Source organism: Calliopsis andreniformis, chromosome 5 (assembly GCF_051401765.1).
Source record: "Calliopsis andreniformis isolate RMS-2024a chromosome 5, iyCalAndr_principal, whole genome shotgun sequence".
NCBI classification, from domain to species: Eukaryota; Metazoa; Arthropoda; class Insecta; order Hymenoptera; family Andrenidae; genus Calliopsis; species Calliopsis andreniformis.
Genome location: NC_135066.1, coordinates 8,667,612 through 8,683,896, shown reverse-complemented (window position 1 = coordinate 8,683,896; position 16,285 = coordinate 8,667,612). Strand labels below are relative to the sequence as shown.

General features: G+C 40.0%; 1 protein-coding gene across 1 annotated transcript in view; it reads right to left on the bottom strand.

The window, feature by feature from the left end:
• LOC143179321 (uncharacterized) overlaps positions 1-16,285 on the bottom strand; it is a 78,637-nt gene that overhangs the window by 14,751 nt on the left and 47,601 nt on the right. The window contains exon 4 of the mRNA XM_076378505.1: positions 7,314-7,438. Coding sequence (XP_076234620.1) covers positions 7,314-7,438 — 125 coding nt within the window. The remainder of the gene's footprint in view (positions 1-7,313; positions 7,439-16,285) is intronic.

Below are 16,285 nucleotides of genomic sequence, written 5' to 3'. Positions count from 1 at the left end.
ATCCCGGCTAACATAAAGTTGGCAGATCCGAATTTTCATAAACCCGCAGCCATCGACATGCTTATCGGCACAGGTCCGACTTTGACCTGTCTAAGCATCGGGCAAATCCATCTCAACCAACATTGCGACGAGGTTCTCGTCTTACAAAAGACGCAACTGGGATGGATCATCGGGGGGAGTGTTCCAGCCATCCAACCACGGACAACTCGGAAGACATTCGTCACCGCGGTGAACTTCGACCTGAAACAGTTTTGGGAAATTGAAGAAGGTCCACGACAGCGGCATTTCTCCACGGAAGAACAGCTTTGCGAAAAACATTTTTCGACCCACGTTCGACGCGACTTAACAGGACGTTATGTTGTTGCACTGCCGTTCAACGGAAATAAAGAGAATCTGGGAGATTCACGATCGCACGCGTTGAATCGATTCTTAGCATTAGAACGCAAGTTTCTACGCAACCCTGATTTGATGCAAGAATACTCAGCCGTCATTCAAGAGTATATTGCACTTGGCCATATGAGCCAGGTAGACGCACCTGACGCACCCGAGTTCTACCTGCCTCACCACGCGGTCATGAAACCCACGAGTTCAACGACGAAGATTCGGGTAGTTTTTGACGGCTCAGCGAAAACCACCTCCGGAATATCATTAAACGATACGCAACTCGTGGGTCCTACCATCCAGGACGATATTTTTTCTTTATTATTACGGTTTCGTATACACGCATACGTGATAACCGGTGATATAGAGAAGATGTACCGACAATTCATCGTACGACCAGAAGATCGGCGTTATCAACGGATTTTGTGGAGGAACGATCGCAACGAGATATCAACCTATCAATTAAATACTGTCACTTTCGGACTTTCATCGGCTCCATTCCTCGCTATCCGATGTTTACATCAGCTCGCGGACGATGAGAGAAACAGCTGTCCGAAGGCTGCCAGTATCCTGAAGCAGGATCTATACGTGGATGATCTTCTGACCGGCGCATCATCCTACGATGAAGCATTAGGATTACGAAACGAGATAATCGATCTCCTTCAACGTGGAGGCCTTAATATTCGTCAATGGGTATCGAACGACCCACGCCTACTATCAGGATTGTCTGAAGATCAGATACATCCCAAGTTCTTCGGGGAAATCGATGGAATCAAAACGCTTGGAATCACGTGGAACGCACGCCAAGATTCGATTAATTATTCGGTTAATCTCCCATCGTCGAAGAAACACACGAAACGTACCGTACTGTCGTCAATTGCGAAGATTTTTGACCCTCTAGGTTTGCTCGGACCGATTACCATCACGGCAAAAATTTTCATGCAACGACTTTGGCAACTGAAACTCGACTGGGACGAGTCTTTACCGACCAACCTCCATACGGAATGGACAACTTACGAAGAGGAACTTCAGCGATTAAATAACGTAACATTCGAACGTCATGTTGCGCAACGCATGGGTCACCGAGTCGAGTTACACGGATTTTGCGACGCTAGCGAACGCGCATATAGCGCGTGCTTTTTCGTTCGATCCATCGATAAGCGAGGTCATATAAAATCAAGTCTGCTGTGTGCGAAATCGCGAGTCGCACCTTTGAAGACTGTCAGTCTCGCAAGATTGGAATTATGCGGCGCTACCCTCTTAACGTCACTGTATGTATCGGTCCGCGAAGCGTTAAATTGCAACATCGATCGCGTATGTCTGTGGACAGATTCAACTATTGTGTTGAATTGGTTACAAAGGCCACCGGGTACATTGAAAACGTTTGTCGCAAATCGAGTTGCAGAAATCCAAACGAAAACGGAGGTTTCAATTTGGCGACATATTCGATCTAATGACAACCCGGCCGACTTATCATCGCGAGGGATCACGGCATCAAGATTCTTGACCAACAAACTTTGGTACTGCGGACCTAATTGGCTCACTAGCGTTGAATCGGATTGGCCAGAATCTGTGTTCGAGTCATCGTCAGACGTTCCGGAATCGCGAAAAATCACGTGCTTAGCAACATCCACCGAAACTAGCGACCAGATTTTTAACCGGTTTTCTTGTATTGTCAAACTCCGTCGGATAATCGCATATTGTTTTAGATTTCGTAACCGGAAAACCGGACCTCTTACAATCGATGAAATCCGAAATGCAAACGACTGTATCATTCGCACAGTTCAAGCATCGACATTTTCATCGGACATTCAAAATTTAAAGGCCAATACAGAATTACATCCGAAGAGCAAGCTTTTATCGTTGCATCCATTTCTAGATGATAAGGGAATTTTGCGTGTCGGAGGCCGACTTCGAAATTCAAATTTACCGTTTTCTCAGAAACATCCAATTCTATTGCCGAAAAATAATCATGTCACGGAATTAATTATTCGTCGAGCACATGTACAAAATTATCACGCAGGCATAACATCAACACTGTACACCGTACGACTGCAGTATTGGCCTATCGATGGTAAAAACATTACACGTAAAATCGTCCGGCATTGCGTCAAGTGTTTTCGCGTCAACCCACCTACGGTAAATTACGTAATGGGTAATCTGCCAGCTAATCGAATCACCGAAACTCGACCGTTCCACAATTGCGGTGTCGATTATTGTGGACCTTTTTACATAAAAGAAAAGCGTTATCGAAACCGTACGCGAATTAAGATTTACGTCGCGGTATTTATTTGTTTTGCTACAAAGGCTATTCATTTAGAAGTCGTGAGCGATCTAACGACCGAAGCTTTTCTCGCCGCGTTAAAACGATTCATCGCACGACGAGGAATTTGTCGTAATGTCTACTCTGACAACGGCTCAAATTTTATTGGCGCTCAGAATGAATTGACCGCGCTTCACGAAACCCTACGCGACGACAAAGGGATGCGTCGATTTCTTGATGAAAAAGAAATCTCTTGGCATTTCATGCCAGCCTTGTCACCTCATTTCGGCGGGTTATGGGAAGCAGCCGTGAAATCGTTTAAGCATCACCTGAAGCGGGTCGTCGGTGAAGAATTATTCACGTACGAACAATTTACTACTTTTGTGACAGAAATCGAGGCTATCCTGAACTCCCGTCCTTTAACTCCTTTATCATCTGACCCAAACGATCCAGTCGCTCTGACTCCTGGACATTTTTTGATCGGCGCTTCATTAACGAGCTTGCCAGAAGCTGATTTCACATCTACACCGACGAATCGGCTGTCAAATTGGCAGCACATCCAAAAGGTGAAACAAGATTTTTGGTCAAGGTGGTACAAGGAATACATTAACCACTTAAACGTTCGACATAAGTGGACAAAGGGTTCGCACGAAATCAAAATGGGAACCATTGTCGTTCTCAAGGACGATCATCTGCCACCGCTGCAATGGAATCTCGGGCGAATCATCGAGGTCCATCCGGGCGAAGATGGCATCATTCGTACGGTCACCGTTCAGACGTCAACCGGAATTTACCGTCGAAATGTTAAACGTCTGGCACCCCTTCCAATCCACAATGTGACATCAGGATAAAGACAATTATTAGTCGATATTTTAGCGATAAGTAATATTAATAATATTTTGTATTATACGCCGTTTAACATTGCATAACGGAACGACCGTTCGAGTTCCGAATTATTGTAGAATATCGAGTAAGGTATTGATCAACTTAATTGATCAACGGGGGGAGCATGTTCCGTTCGAAGAGGCAAACGCATTTATTGCTGCCAGATGTGGAAATCCGAATTCTTTAAGGACTTGCTTATTCATTCATATTTCTAAAAATCCACATCTGGCCGAATAAAGTAATTTCGTGCTTTCTTCGAGCGGAGTGTTCCTCCCTAATAACCATCGAAGGCCGTATTGCCCCGCAATCGGTGCCTTCGCCAGCTCATCCTTTTCGGACTTGTAGGATCGGAGCTGACTAGCGGGACAATACGGCCATAAAAAGATTCGGAAAATACGCGCGTGGGCCCGCTCGAGCCACGCTATTCCGGGGTTCGTTCTTCCTCCCCAATCTTCGCGACCTTCGACATGAAGGCGAGGTCTCCTCCACCTTCATCGCGAGGAGATCGGGGGCGGTTCCTTTGCCCCGTCAGGGTGACAAGGAGGATCGTCCTTCTTTCGGTCGAAGGCCAATTAATATCGATTTTTGTTTCATCGTGCAAAATCGGTGACGCCCTTAGAGTCGGGCGTTTTGGGGGTTGTAAGGGGATGAAGAGCGAACTCCGAAAAAATCGAAACAGAAGATCAAACGTCGTCATTCGGACTAGTTGATTTAAAGACAGAAGATAACACGTCGGATTCGGACGAGTTGATTTCTAACGTAACGACAGGGGATCGCAAGTCATCGTTCGGACTTGTCGATTTTTAACCTAACGAGTCATCGAATCGGACTCTTCAATTTTAGTCATATTACACTTTATCGTCGAGGAGTATCCGAAGTAATTTGAAACAGTTACTCAATATTAATTTGGCGAGTGACAACCCGAGATTCGCGAGACGAAACCGCGAACCGTACATCGTCGGTCGATGCATTTTTGTATTCTCTTAAAAAAAGTGTTAAAGGTCTCAAGTCGAAAATGTATTAGTTTAGAAGTTATCAATTTTGTCCCAAACGCCCATATAGTCGTCACACTCTATGACGCGACGAGATATCCAGCAAAGAAGCAGCTTTCATTCTCCACTTTGCATGCGCTAAGCAACCATTGGTTTTCCTGCATTCGTTCTTTACTGTTCACTCACGGTAAGCACCGGCGATAATGCGCTTCATGGTACATTAACCTCGACTTGCACACGAACCTCCCGACCACCCACAAGTACGAGCAAGCACAATAAAGCTTTGTGTTTAACTCGAAACCCCTGGGTTCAACGCGAACTATCACGGAAATAGAACATCTTCCCCATCAATGCGCACGTTAATTAAAACCATTAGGCTTTCTATGAACGCGAAATTAATTTCGCCAGTTCCATTTCTTATATTTACAGAATATCTGAATCGATCTCTTATGAGATCTCGAAGAAGGATTCACTGCTGAAAGACACCACTAAACTTCGATGTAATTTTTATCAATATTTTGTACGTCGTGTTCGCTTACAGAAGTATGTTTCTGAAGAAATTAATTATATTATTGCATCGAAGAGTTTAGAAAATTAATTGAAACGTGTTTGATCGACTTTATTAGTATACATATTTGAATATGTTCGTTAAAATTTAATTTGAACGGTATATTAACTACTGGTTGTTAAAGTTGATAAGAATATTCCTGGTTTTCATAGGATTGTAACGCCACTGATATTTTAAAACAGAATTGACAACTGGTCAGCTTCCGACAACATGCTCGCGAGATTTAATGTTTAACAATGTCTGCGTGAGCGGTATTTGCTTTCACGGAAGATTCATAGCTTTCCTGCAGGCTTGTACCCGACCTATAATTTCTCGTGTCGACTGACTAAGCATTTCCAGCCGACCATGGACGTCCAGCCATGGTCGGTGAAGCGTTCTCGGACACTGCCAGACCACTTAACCGATTGTTCCGTTTCGTTCACAGACAATCTGCTTCAGGTTATCGCCGAAATACCTGGTTCTGTTGATTTCTACCATCGACGGGAAACTGAATTTCAAACGCTGTATTTATACATGATGTTCGGCTACAGGAAGGGGCTTTCAATTTAAGTGGCGGTTTAGGGTATCAAAACAGAAGCAAAATCAAAAATAAAAGAGTAAAATTGTGGTACAATTTAACCCACTTATTTTTTCCCTGTTAGCACAATTAAAATGACATCAGAAGTTTAGATAACAGATTATTTATTATTAATAGATTGTTTATTATTATTCTATTATTTCATGGATGTTTTTTGTTTGGTCTACAATAGAAAGTTTCTGGAAGCGCAAGTTCAGATTAAATTTATTACAGTTCCTTTTTCTTTTCAAATAAATCAAAAAGGCAATTTATTTGATTATAAATATAGTTCTAAAATATTAGTAATATAATGACAAAAGTAAAGTGACATGTTGTTATTAATATGAAACACTACTCCTCTGCGGACAGAATCATATTTCAACCGACTTCGAGCCGAGTATTTGGGGATATTCCTCTGCAAAAAGCTAATATTTTAGTATAATCATATCCTGAGAATAGTAATATCAAATAATATAGTGCATTTATTCGACGCTTGACTAGCTGAATGGCTAGTCCCGTAGCGATTCCAGTCAAAGAAAAATTGTATTAATAAGCTCAGTGGAATGGAAGAATAAAACCAAATGATCTTTAAAAGATATGAATCAGAATCCTCTGCAACGCAAGAACCGTCGTTCAAGCACCAAATCTGCGAGGATTCCAAAGAAATTCCTGATCCAGATTCCAGAGCTAGTGAGAGCATCGCACACCCTCAAAAACGGGGAGACGAGAAAGATCGGCTCCAGAGTCCAGTGGTAAAGCACGATATAAATCAGTCTGATCCTTCGGCCGAGTTTCAACTCTCTCTGTCTGTGCTTCCCTTGCTGTCTTTGGTGTTCATCTTTTTCGTCGAATCCACCGCCTGCTTCTCCCTGTCTCCCTCCTCCTCCACCTCCTCTTCCACCCCTCCTCACTATCTCTGTTTCTCTGCTTCCCCCTTCGTATCAGTGACCGCTATTCACCGACATGTAATTACGAGCCTTCGAAGAGGAACTTTTGGGTTCTGCTGCTTCTAACCCCCCTTCTTCCAGCGTGATTACGCGGCAATCGTAGAGAAAAGGAACGTACGAAATGAAAATGGTACTTTCGACTCGAAAGTGGTAGATCTTTGTAACTAGTTTCGCTCTTGATGGTAATGATTTTTGTTACAATTAACACGGTTACATTACGATTTGATACGTTGAATTATTGAATGAAGGTGAAAGGTTCGTTCTCATCTTTACAAAAGCAGGATTTTCAGTCAACTTAAAGCAACGTATACACACGTATTATATCTACGTGTGCGGGATGTCGTGATGACTTATGAACTGCTCGCATGTGACTCCTGCTAGAAGAGTTCAACCGAAGACTGAGAATCACATTGTTAGCTTTCCAGAGGTAAAGAATGAGGTTGATACATCGTCAGTTCAGTAACTGCAGAAGATAAAAGAGAGAAAGCTCAGGACTTGGTACGTGACCAGCAAGCAAACACTCCCGTCCTTTGGCTTTGGAAAATCGTCCCCTTTTTCTACCTGTTTATCGTTTCATCTCTGTCATTTTTGCTCCACTGAAAGCGTCTACAGTCTCTATCGCCACGATTGCCGCGAAAGAATACGCGATTAATATTAACGAATTCTATTATTTAATATATATCAACTTTAGATCCACATGAAACTCAAACTAAATGCTTACCGCTGAGAAGAAATAATCCACATGCTATAAGAGTTCTATAATCCGAATAACAATGACCAACTAAAGCTGAGATCGTAGCAGCAAGTACCAGTCCAGCAGCGGCTACCTCAAACGGCGCAGAAATCCTGAAACAGATGAGAATAATAATAATTAAATGGGCTTTATATAAATAAAAAATTATTATGAAAATTCGAATTAGAAAACTAGTGACGGTTTTCGACTTAAAATAATTACTAACTTGGGTTAGCATAAATCTATTCAAAGACAATTTCGAAATTGATGTCTACTCCTCTCGCGTTAGTCAAGAAAATATGTTGGAACATTTCTTATATTATTCCTTCATCGACGAAGGTTTATTACGCTTTCAAGGAATTGAAATTTCCCTGAATTTTCTTCGCAAAACATCGGATCGTTATGTCGTAAGGGGTTGTCGTTCGAAGTGAAATGGCTGGCGCAAGGCGGTTAACAGTAAACGGGAATTTCGATACCCAGAGTGTAATACACGTATTCATAGCAATCGGGGTAAATGGGGCATGCAGGGTAACAGCGCGTCTCGCATTAAGGGATGGTGCCACGTTGACTCGCCCTCAATCTACCCTCTTGAGCTTTGAGCTCGTGACGACTTCACGCAGTGATTACCACCGATCATTGTAACTACTACGATTGTGATCCTTGAAGTTTTAACGTATGGTAAATGTGTTGGATAATCTAAAACCTCGTAACCAACCTGTGGTTGTTCTAGAAGTTCTATGTATGTTCTACGAGCAGATCAAAATGTTATTGTTACGTGTGTATACTGAGAATAACATATGTATATATGTAGTTGTGGAAGAACATTCAGAAATTTGAAAGAATGATAGGAAGAATAAATATTTAGATGAGTATAATCGTACTAGAAATATATGTGAAATATATATACTAGAAATATATATGAAAATAACAGTTAAAAAAGGAGAGTAATATCAGTTCTTCGTATTGCAAGCTCACGAAATCTCGTTTGACATACCTAGAATGGCGCACGGCTCGCGGTTCCTCTCAAGAAAAGGCAAGAAACGTTGGAGACCTCGTTTCAAAGTAAATCGATAGAACTTGGGGCATCGTTCTGACGTTTCAAATTCAAAACGGCTCTTTTAATCCGCGGAGCGTGATGGCGAATGTATCGCTGAAAATGTCTGGCACAAGACTAAAAAGCGAGCTGGGAGCGGGTAATGGAGCGTTCCTGCAAGCGCTCGTACGTATACATTTTCATCCAGATGAAAATTACTCCCGCGACCACACGCCACGTCGACGGTGAGGAGTAAACCTCGTAAACCAAAGCTGTGGCCGTTCCTCGTATTCAGTTGACAGTTCGAAGCGGTCTTTTGTCAATGGATTCATCGCGAAACTGTATCCATTCAAATATGTTTGATTAGGAACTTTCTGTATGTAATAGGGTGTACTAGGAGTAGAGTTTACAGTTCTCAGAGTTGCTACTTGGCTCCTTCTTAAGACAAATTTCATATTTGCTATATCTTACAACGTAACTGTCCCTAGTTCTTGCTATTAATCGAACGTTTGAAATTTTATTCTTGTATTATAATGAAATATTCCGAATTCTGTTTAGTATAGTGATAATATTAAAGTATAGTAAGCATCTGATGGTAGGTAAGTAAAACGCATTAGCGCAACTTCAATAATAAATTTAATATCGACAATAAAAATATTTCGACAACCTCATTATGATATCCAATTAGCTCATTCAATCATCTCATTATGATTATTCAAAGGAAGGTAATGTACAACACATTTCCAATATAGAGATAATGAAGCATTTGCCTGTAAAACTTCATCGTTCAAATTGCCTTGAAAATCAAACTTTCTGATCAAATTACTTCTGTATTGATAGTGTCTCAAATTCGAGGAATAATGTTTTGTTCCATATAACTCGATCAATAACGTTATTTATGCTGACGTAAATTAATAAACTAATTTCATAGTAAGTCTCTTATCAAGTTTGTTTCCTGCCTATCCATTATTATTGGTTTCTCTACTGCGCCGTTGGAACGAGAAAAAAATTGAAAATTCATTTAAACTTTGTAGTGTCCGATGACATTTGTTTTATAAATTTAAATTTATCTGTTCGCTTAAAATTATCGTTCAATTTTATTATCCTACATTAACTTTGTTACTGAAATGTTAATGACTCTGAGTCGCTTTAAAACAGCAGGTAACAACACATTATATTTCACAGAAAATAAAGGATGCGATACGATCTGTCCTCCAACAAACAAATTCGAATATATAACTTTAGCAATTGTTTCTCTTGAAATTCTGGAATTCAATAATTTGTCTCTCCATGCAATCAATCACAATCAAATAAAATAAATGTCACAGTAGCCAACCATGTCACAGTTTCTGAACAATGCTAATTTTATTCAATTTTAAGTTGAAATTCTAATGTACGTAATAAAAACGAAAGAAATATCATAAAATAGTACATTCGCCTCTTGGGACGCAATTTAAGTGTCGCAACATATAGTTTTAGGTCGTCTATTTATTGGGACATTTGGCATCTTACGTGTGTGGATATTGGGACATTTACCGTACTCCAAACTATTTATTCAATTTGCAGTTACAAATTTAATATCGATATCGAACTGTTGCCTTATATTTCCGCATCTATTGAAAACAGATGGAGAATTTTTACAAGAAAGAGTGTCCACCTGGCAAATATTTTAGGTATTTTATACCTAATTATTACTGGTATTTCATGACATCAAATCTCGACTACTCTGGAACGACCCAAGTTGTACTAACTAGAGCTCTGCTGTAGAAAACGTCCCCAAATATCAGTAATTGTCTGTTTTGTAAGCTGAACGAATCGAACCTCTCAAACAACGACGTGATTGCATCGAGGCTAACAAACAAAGTAGAAGCTGATCAAACTTGAACAAATAGATGAATTGAGGATGAACAATTCAGTCAACGTGGCCTCTACGTCAGCTAAGCTTGTCGTTAATAACGGTTTGTCACAGTAAATAACATAAAACTCCAACAATGTGCAGGGGTAGCACTGGTTACAAACTCTGGCAGCTGGCCAGAAACATATCGGCTTGGTTATTCAACCCGTGTTAGAGGACAGGCTGAGCTAACCCTCGGCAGATCAAGCTGCTGTTGCTACTACCAGTTCTCGCATACCTCACTGGCCATATGTAATGCACAACGATTATGCAGTATTACACATTGAAATGGTCTCTCCCTGGGAATCGATCAGTCACAGCACACGCAAGGCGCTCAGAAAATTCTAGAAATCAATAATAACCAGTATTCGGATGGAGTGCACTTCTTTTGGAAAAACAATTTTCAAAGAGGAATTCAACCCAGGCAACTTCTGTTATACACAAACGATTAAATAGTAGTTTGATGAAAACGTGTAGTGGATATTCGACAATGAAACTTGGTAATTTTCAGAGTAGCACGTCGAGTGCTTCGTAGGTCATTCATGGCGCATGATAATTAACTCCAGAGAAACGTTCTTTATATGGATAAGCATACTCTGTAATATAAAACTGTAATACGATGAAAACTATAAAACTAAGACTAGAACAAATAGAACATAATTTTTATTTTACTCTTATTAAACACGATTCTCTAACTTCTTGAATTTTCGGACTTCCATCGAGGAGCTGAAATTCTACTATGGTACTCAAGGTGTAAAATGTGTGGAAGCTTGAATAAATTAGGTTCCTGGATAGTTTGGCAAACTTCTTTTATCTGTTATGAAACAAATATAAATTATAGAAAGTACGTAAACATGGTATGAAATAAAATCGATTGAAGCTAAATATGTTCAAAATTCAAAGTAAATGCCTAATGAATTTCTACTGTCTAATAATGGCGTTCCATTCAGTTAACGAAGTTTCTATCGGAAATTGAAATCAATACGGTGTGGCCTGGAAACAACGTTTCCTGTAACGCATAATCCGCGGTCTGGCCAATAATTAATAACGGTATCTTAACTCCCTAGGTATTCAATCGAATACACTTGCTATTGGCGTAGAATACCCAAATAATACGACGAATCCCGTAGGGATGGATATCAGTGCAACTATAAACGAATTGCATCTCATTCACTTAAAATTGCATGCTACTAACTAGAGACTCGAGTTACTTGTTGTGAAACATTTTGTATCAATTAGTCGTGTTAATACAATTTACTTACCCGATAATTAAAATTATCGTTACCTCGAATTATCGTTTTTCTGAAATAAATTATAACATGAAATAAATTATAACAATTATGTGGCTTTTTACTCTTACGTGTGTTAACAGTTGCTGTTTTCTCACGAACAGGGAGGAATACTTTTAATTTGGAATAATGCTTTATAATAATTTCATTGTAAAATATGCAGAAAAAAAACTCGTTAAAACATTTTTACTTTACCGTTAATTTTCAATATATGTATACATTTCCAATTGTAAAATTACTTATTATGTAACTTCAAGAGCATTATAACACTCTACGTTTTATTAGAACTCCTCTACCACCTCTCAAAGGATGAAAATGTATATTGTTTAGAGCCTGTATACCAAAACTGAATTCTGCAGTGTTATCGTTCAAATAATTATGAACGTTATACTGCGTCCTATTATAGCGGATTCCATTGGTATTTGTAACATGTCCGATATCATCGCTGCTTTCTGCATGGTCGACACGCTACGATTCTCGCTAGCACTAAAATCCAGTGGAATGTTTCAATTGTCCGCATGGCTTGCTGCCGTCCAGCGTCTGATCCTTATAATCTATTACTACTGTCGCTGCATTCCCATTGCAACTCTCTGCTGTCTGTTACAGAACGGACTGCATAGCAACAACAGCAGCGTGCTTTTGAGCCTTTAATTTCAAAAATACTTGCAAATGCCAGGAATTTCTGATTAAGTTAGTTTCAGAATGCGTTACATTTCTAAAGATTTATTAAGAGAGGAATACGTGAAACTATCATGATGTTTGCAGGTATACTGTAGTAAATTAACAATTGGTTTTCATGTGTCGTTATTAACACATATTGTTAACAATTACATTGCTGTTAACAAGCTGTTACTAACAATTAGTTATTTAATAATAAAATTTATCCGAATAGTAAAGAATTCCAACGTACACTTTGTATACTGGGAAGGAGATAGAGTGCATCAATTACCAGAAGAAAATCAAAATAAAAATTGATCCTAAAGTAGAATATTATCTAGTTTGATTTCACTGCAAGAAATCTCTAAAAATAGAAAGCCTGAATTTCTCCTTTTAGGAATTCCAATAATCTTTAAATCTCGTTTGATATTATGGGAGTTTACTTCGACGAAAATGAACATGGCGTAACTGTAGATGAGTGACTGAGAGATTGTCGAGCATCAAAGAACCGCTCTAATGAGAGACGGGAGCAGGGTAGGTTAGGAACACGTGCTGAAAAGCACAGATACAATTTTCCCGTTAATTGGCTAAGCTTGCAAAAGTCATTACTTTCATTATTTATTCCAAAGGTTGCCACAAAGTTGGAAAAGGGATTTCCAGAGTTCTCGTTAATAGGATTTTGAAAGGTTCACTGGAAACCGGATGGAAGCGTTAACGTCGTTATACGTTTCATAAAAAGATGCTACAACTGCGAAGATTCAAGGAATCCACTAAAAGATGTTCCTAGGATGGAAAAAATTACACGTTGAAAAATTTATAGCCCACTTCTATTAACTAACATTAACTACCACGTGTCACATATCTGACGCAGTAAATGCTATCTAAGCCCCAGCCCTAAAAAGGTAAACTGTGAAATGTGGGCTCTGGTAAACGAACGTGTTAAAACTCTGTAAGATTGTTTTCCCTACTTTTCGATTTGGGACGACTCTTAATCGCATAAGTTAAGTAAAAGAGAATCGTTACAATACAGAAGCGATTGAAAAGATTCTCCTTTAGAATCACACAGAATTCATCCAAGAAGCAACACAGCAGCCCATTTCAGAATTCTCACAAAAGTGAACTATCACAGTGTCCCAATCTCCAACTCTTGGTATTGCTCCTTGATTGAAAGGTTTGGCCCAGAATAGTTGCTCTGAAAAGCATAATACCTTTGCTATACAAACCGTTCTAGGTTCGCTCGACGATCAAGAGCCAACACCAGCAAGCGTGGCAAGCGTCTTGAGATCCTGGCTGAATCTCTGAAGACCATCTCGTTATTCTTAGACATAGCCATTCAGTCACATGTTAAATAACGCCGAGATGTACAGTCCTGTCGGGTAGACTCGTCATTTGTCCCGACTCAGCCGTCGCGTCCTCTTTTCACTCGACTCCGTAGCCTTCGAAGGCCTACAGCCCTCCCTGCGCCAGCCATGTTGCCAACTCCGAGAGCCATTGTTGGCCAGCCTTTATTGTCTCCACGGCGTTATCGCTCTTTCGCCGGAGGCTAGTCGCATCGGAACCGTGTCTCTGACCTATTCGCGCGCGGAGGAGACGACGCAAGCAAGCGCATCCGCTGGCTCCCGTGCGTGACTGTTCCCTCCAGCGGGCAGCGTTTATTCAGCGAATGAATGAAGAAACTAGAAGTGCTGGATTGGCGTTGGATGAGAATAATGGAGACTGGACGAGAGACGTTGTCTGCGGCTCGAACGAGCCGTCGATTGGAAAACTGCAGAATGGGGAGTCCGCTAATGAGTGCAATGGAATAATGATGAACAATGAGGGGGGCTGACCTTGCTGTGTTTTTTATTCGTACAATGCCTACTGTTCGAACAGTAAAGTATTATCTTGAAATAGTTCTCCTGGTATACTCGTATTAGAATGTTAATTGCACATGGGTTCGTTATTCAAGACTATTTCGTTTCTCAGGATATGGAAATAAATTAGCTGAAGTGCGCATGTATGTAGCAACTGGCAGGGGTCAGTGCACTGAATGTTTAAATTCACAGAGAATTAAACGAGCTGTTGACAGAGTGTGTATAATGAACAATGTGGAAATACACGCATTGCATTTGTCAGCTGGTAATGGATTGTAGAATTTGCGGACATTTGCAATTAAAGGTGTATCATGGGCTCATGGGACACTGCGAACGATGGCCTAATTCACGGTATATTGAATATATGGACTCTTCCTATGCTGATGTTCGTTTATACGGTCAACAAGACTTTTCGATTGTCGACGCCGTTCTCTTGTTTGCCTCCGTATCGATTTTCATCAGTTTTTCGTCTCTGTTCTACCACCCTCTCTTCCTACTATGTATTCTTCTTTATCCTACATAATTGGGTAGTTTGAAAATCATCAAGAGCTTAGTGAAAGCGTGACCACCTGCAAACATTTGTGTCGCCATAATCAATTTTCTTCTCTCGGATGTTGACTGACAATTCAAGCGAGTTACATATTCGTTCCAACGCAAACAATTTAACTGTGACTGTTTGCAAATTTTTCACCGTGTCATTGAAGCCTTTCGCATCTCTCATGAATGAACGAGAATTCGACTCGACGAATGTGAATCGTTTAGGGTATGCTCGAGAAAAATGGGCTTTAATATATCCTGGAGTCTTCGACAACAAATTCTAAAGTTTCGTGCAGAAGTGTTGCGTACATATGCCACACAAAAGAACTAGTAAACTCTACAGATAGATAAGGGCGAATTTACAATTTGAATGATTCTGACGACGCTTAAATTTCATTAATCTTGTAGGGTGTTTCATATTTTTGTCGGCAAAATCTTTTTCTAATAAACGCGAAGCTAAATCGATGATTGGTTTAAGATCCACGTTTAAATTCGTTCGATTGCATTTGAATGCTTGCGCCAGCCATTAAGTTTCCATAGCATTTAACGGGGAATGTCCAGTGCAACGAATACTGCGGCCCACAGCTAATGGAAAACTGAAATCGGTCGAGCCGACACATTGCAATCAAATGTCCAAGCCGATGTTACGGGCTTTTTGTCCGCAGAGCTGTTTGTTTTCCTATGGCTCCACAGTTTTTATTCCATTCAGCCATGCTGTTAAATCTACCAAGATTATCGTCCAATTTCGTGACGCAGAGACGCGTATTCCAGAATAAACAACGAAACCTAGAAAAAAGCTAGATAAATTGAATTGCCAATTTTCTTAAGCTTCTTGAACTACACTTTTTCACTTCTATCAAGCTTCCAATTACTGTCGTTTTCTATTTTCTTCAATTTTCGTTCAATGTTATAGCCCCGAGTGAAATTGGAAATTTCACTTATTAATACAATATATTTCGGAAATCAATTTTTTGCATAACTCCCGGAGACAAATTTTGGCTAGTCGTTGAGAGACAAACTACATAAATGTTAGTGAGGAAAGCTCTGAATTATCGGAATTAAAAAGAGTTGTAGCTGAAGGCACTTTCGTCCTTTGCTGTTTCATTGATAACAATTCCATTAGTTGTATTCGTGAAAGCAGTAATGTTTGTATTAAAAGCATGGTGAAACTACAAACACAAATTCGTATTATACCTAACATAAGTTCATGATTCAATTTGAAGCAAATTTTCAAGGTAGCTGCTAGTTGTAAATAAATGGTAAAATCATGGAAAGATTCGTTAAATTCCTGACTGTAGACTGAAGGTAAATCAGCTAATTCGCTGACACGCATTCTTCTCTTTTTCTTATCGGTTCTTCGACTGTAGAGGTATTCCATTTAATGGTAGCAAGGATTTTTTCTGCATTAAATTTATAGTTTGCGGGTAATCCTATAGAGACCAATTGCCTAAATATTTTGTCAGCGATTAGACGGCGATCCAAGTGGGCAGGGCCAGTAAATTTCCCTCATGGACGCGTTGTTATCGATTAAAATGGAAATACCGCGGCACGTATTTGCATAAATAACGGAGAAGTGGCGTGCGTTGAACGAAATCGGAGGATATACTCGTTGAAATTTATGTTTTCAATTGTTTTTGTCACTGACCGCTATCAGCACTCTTTCGAATAGGATGGTATCATTATCTTGAATTTAAGCA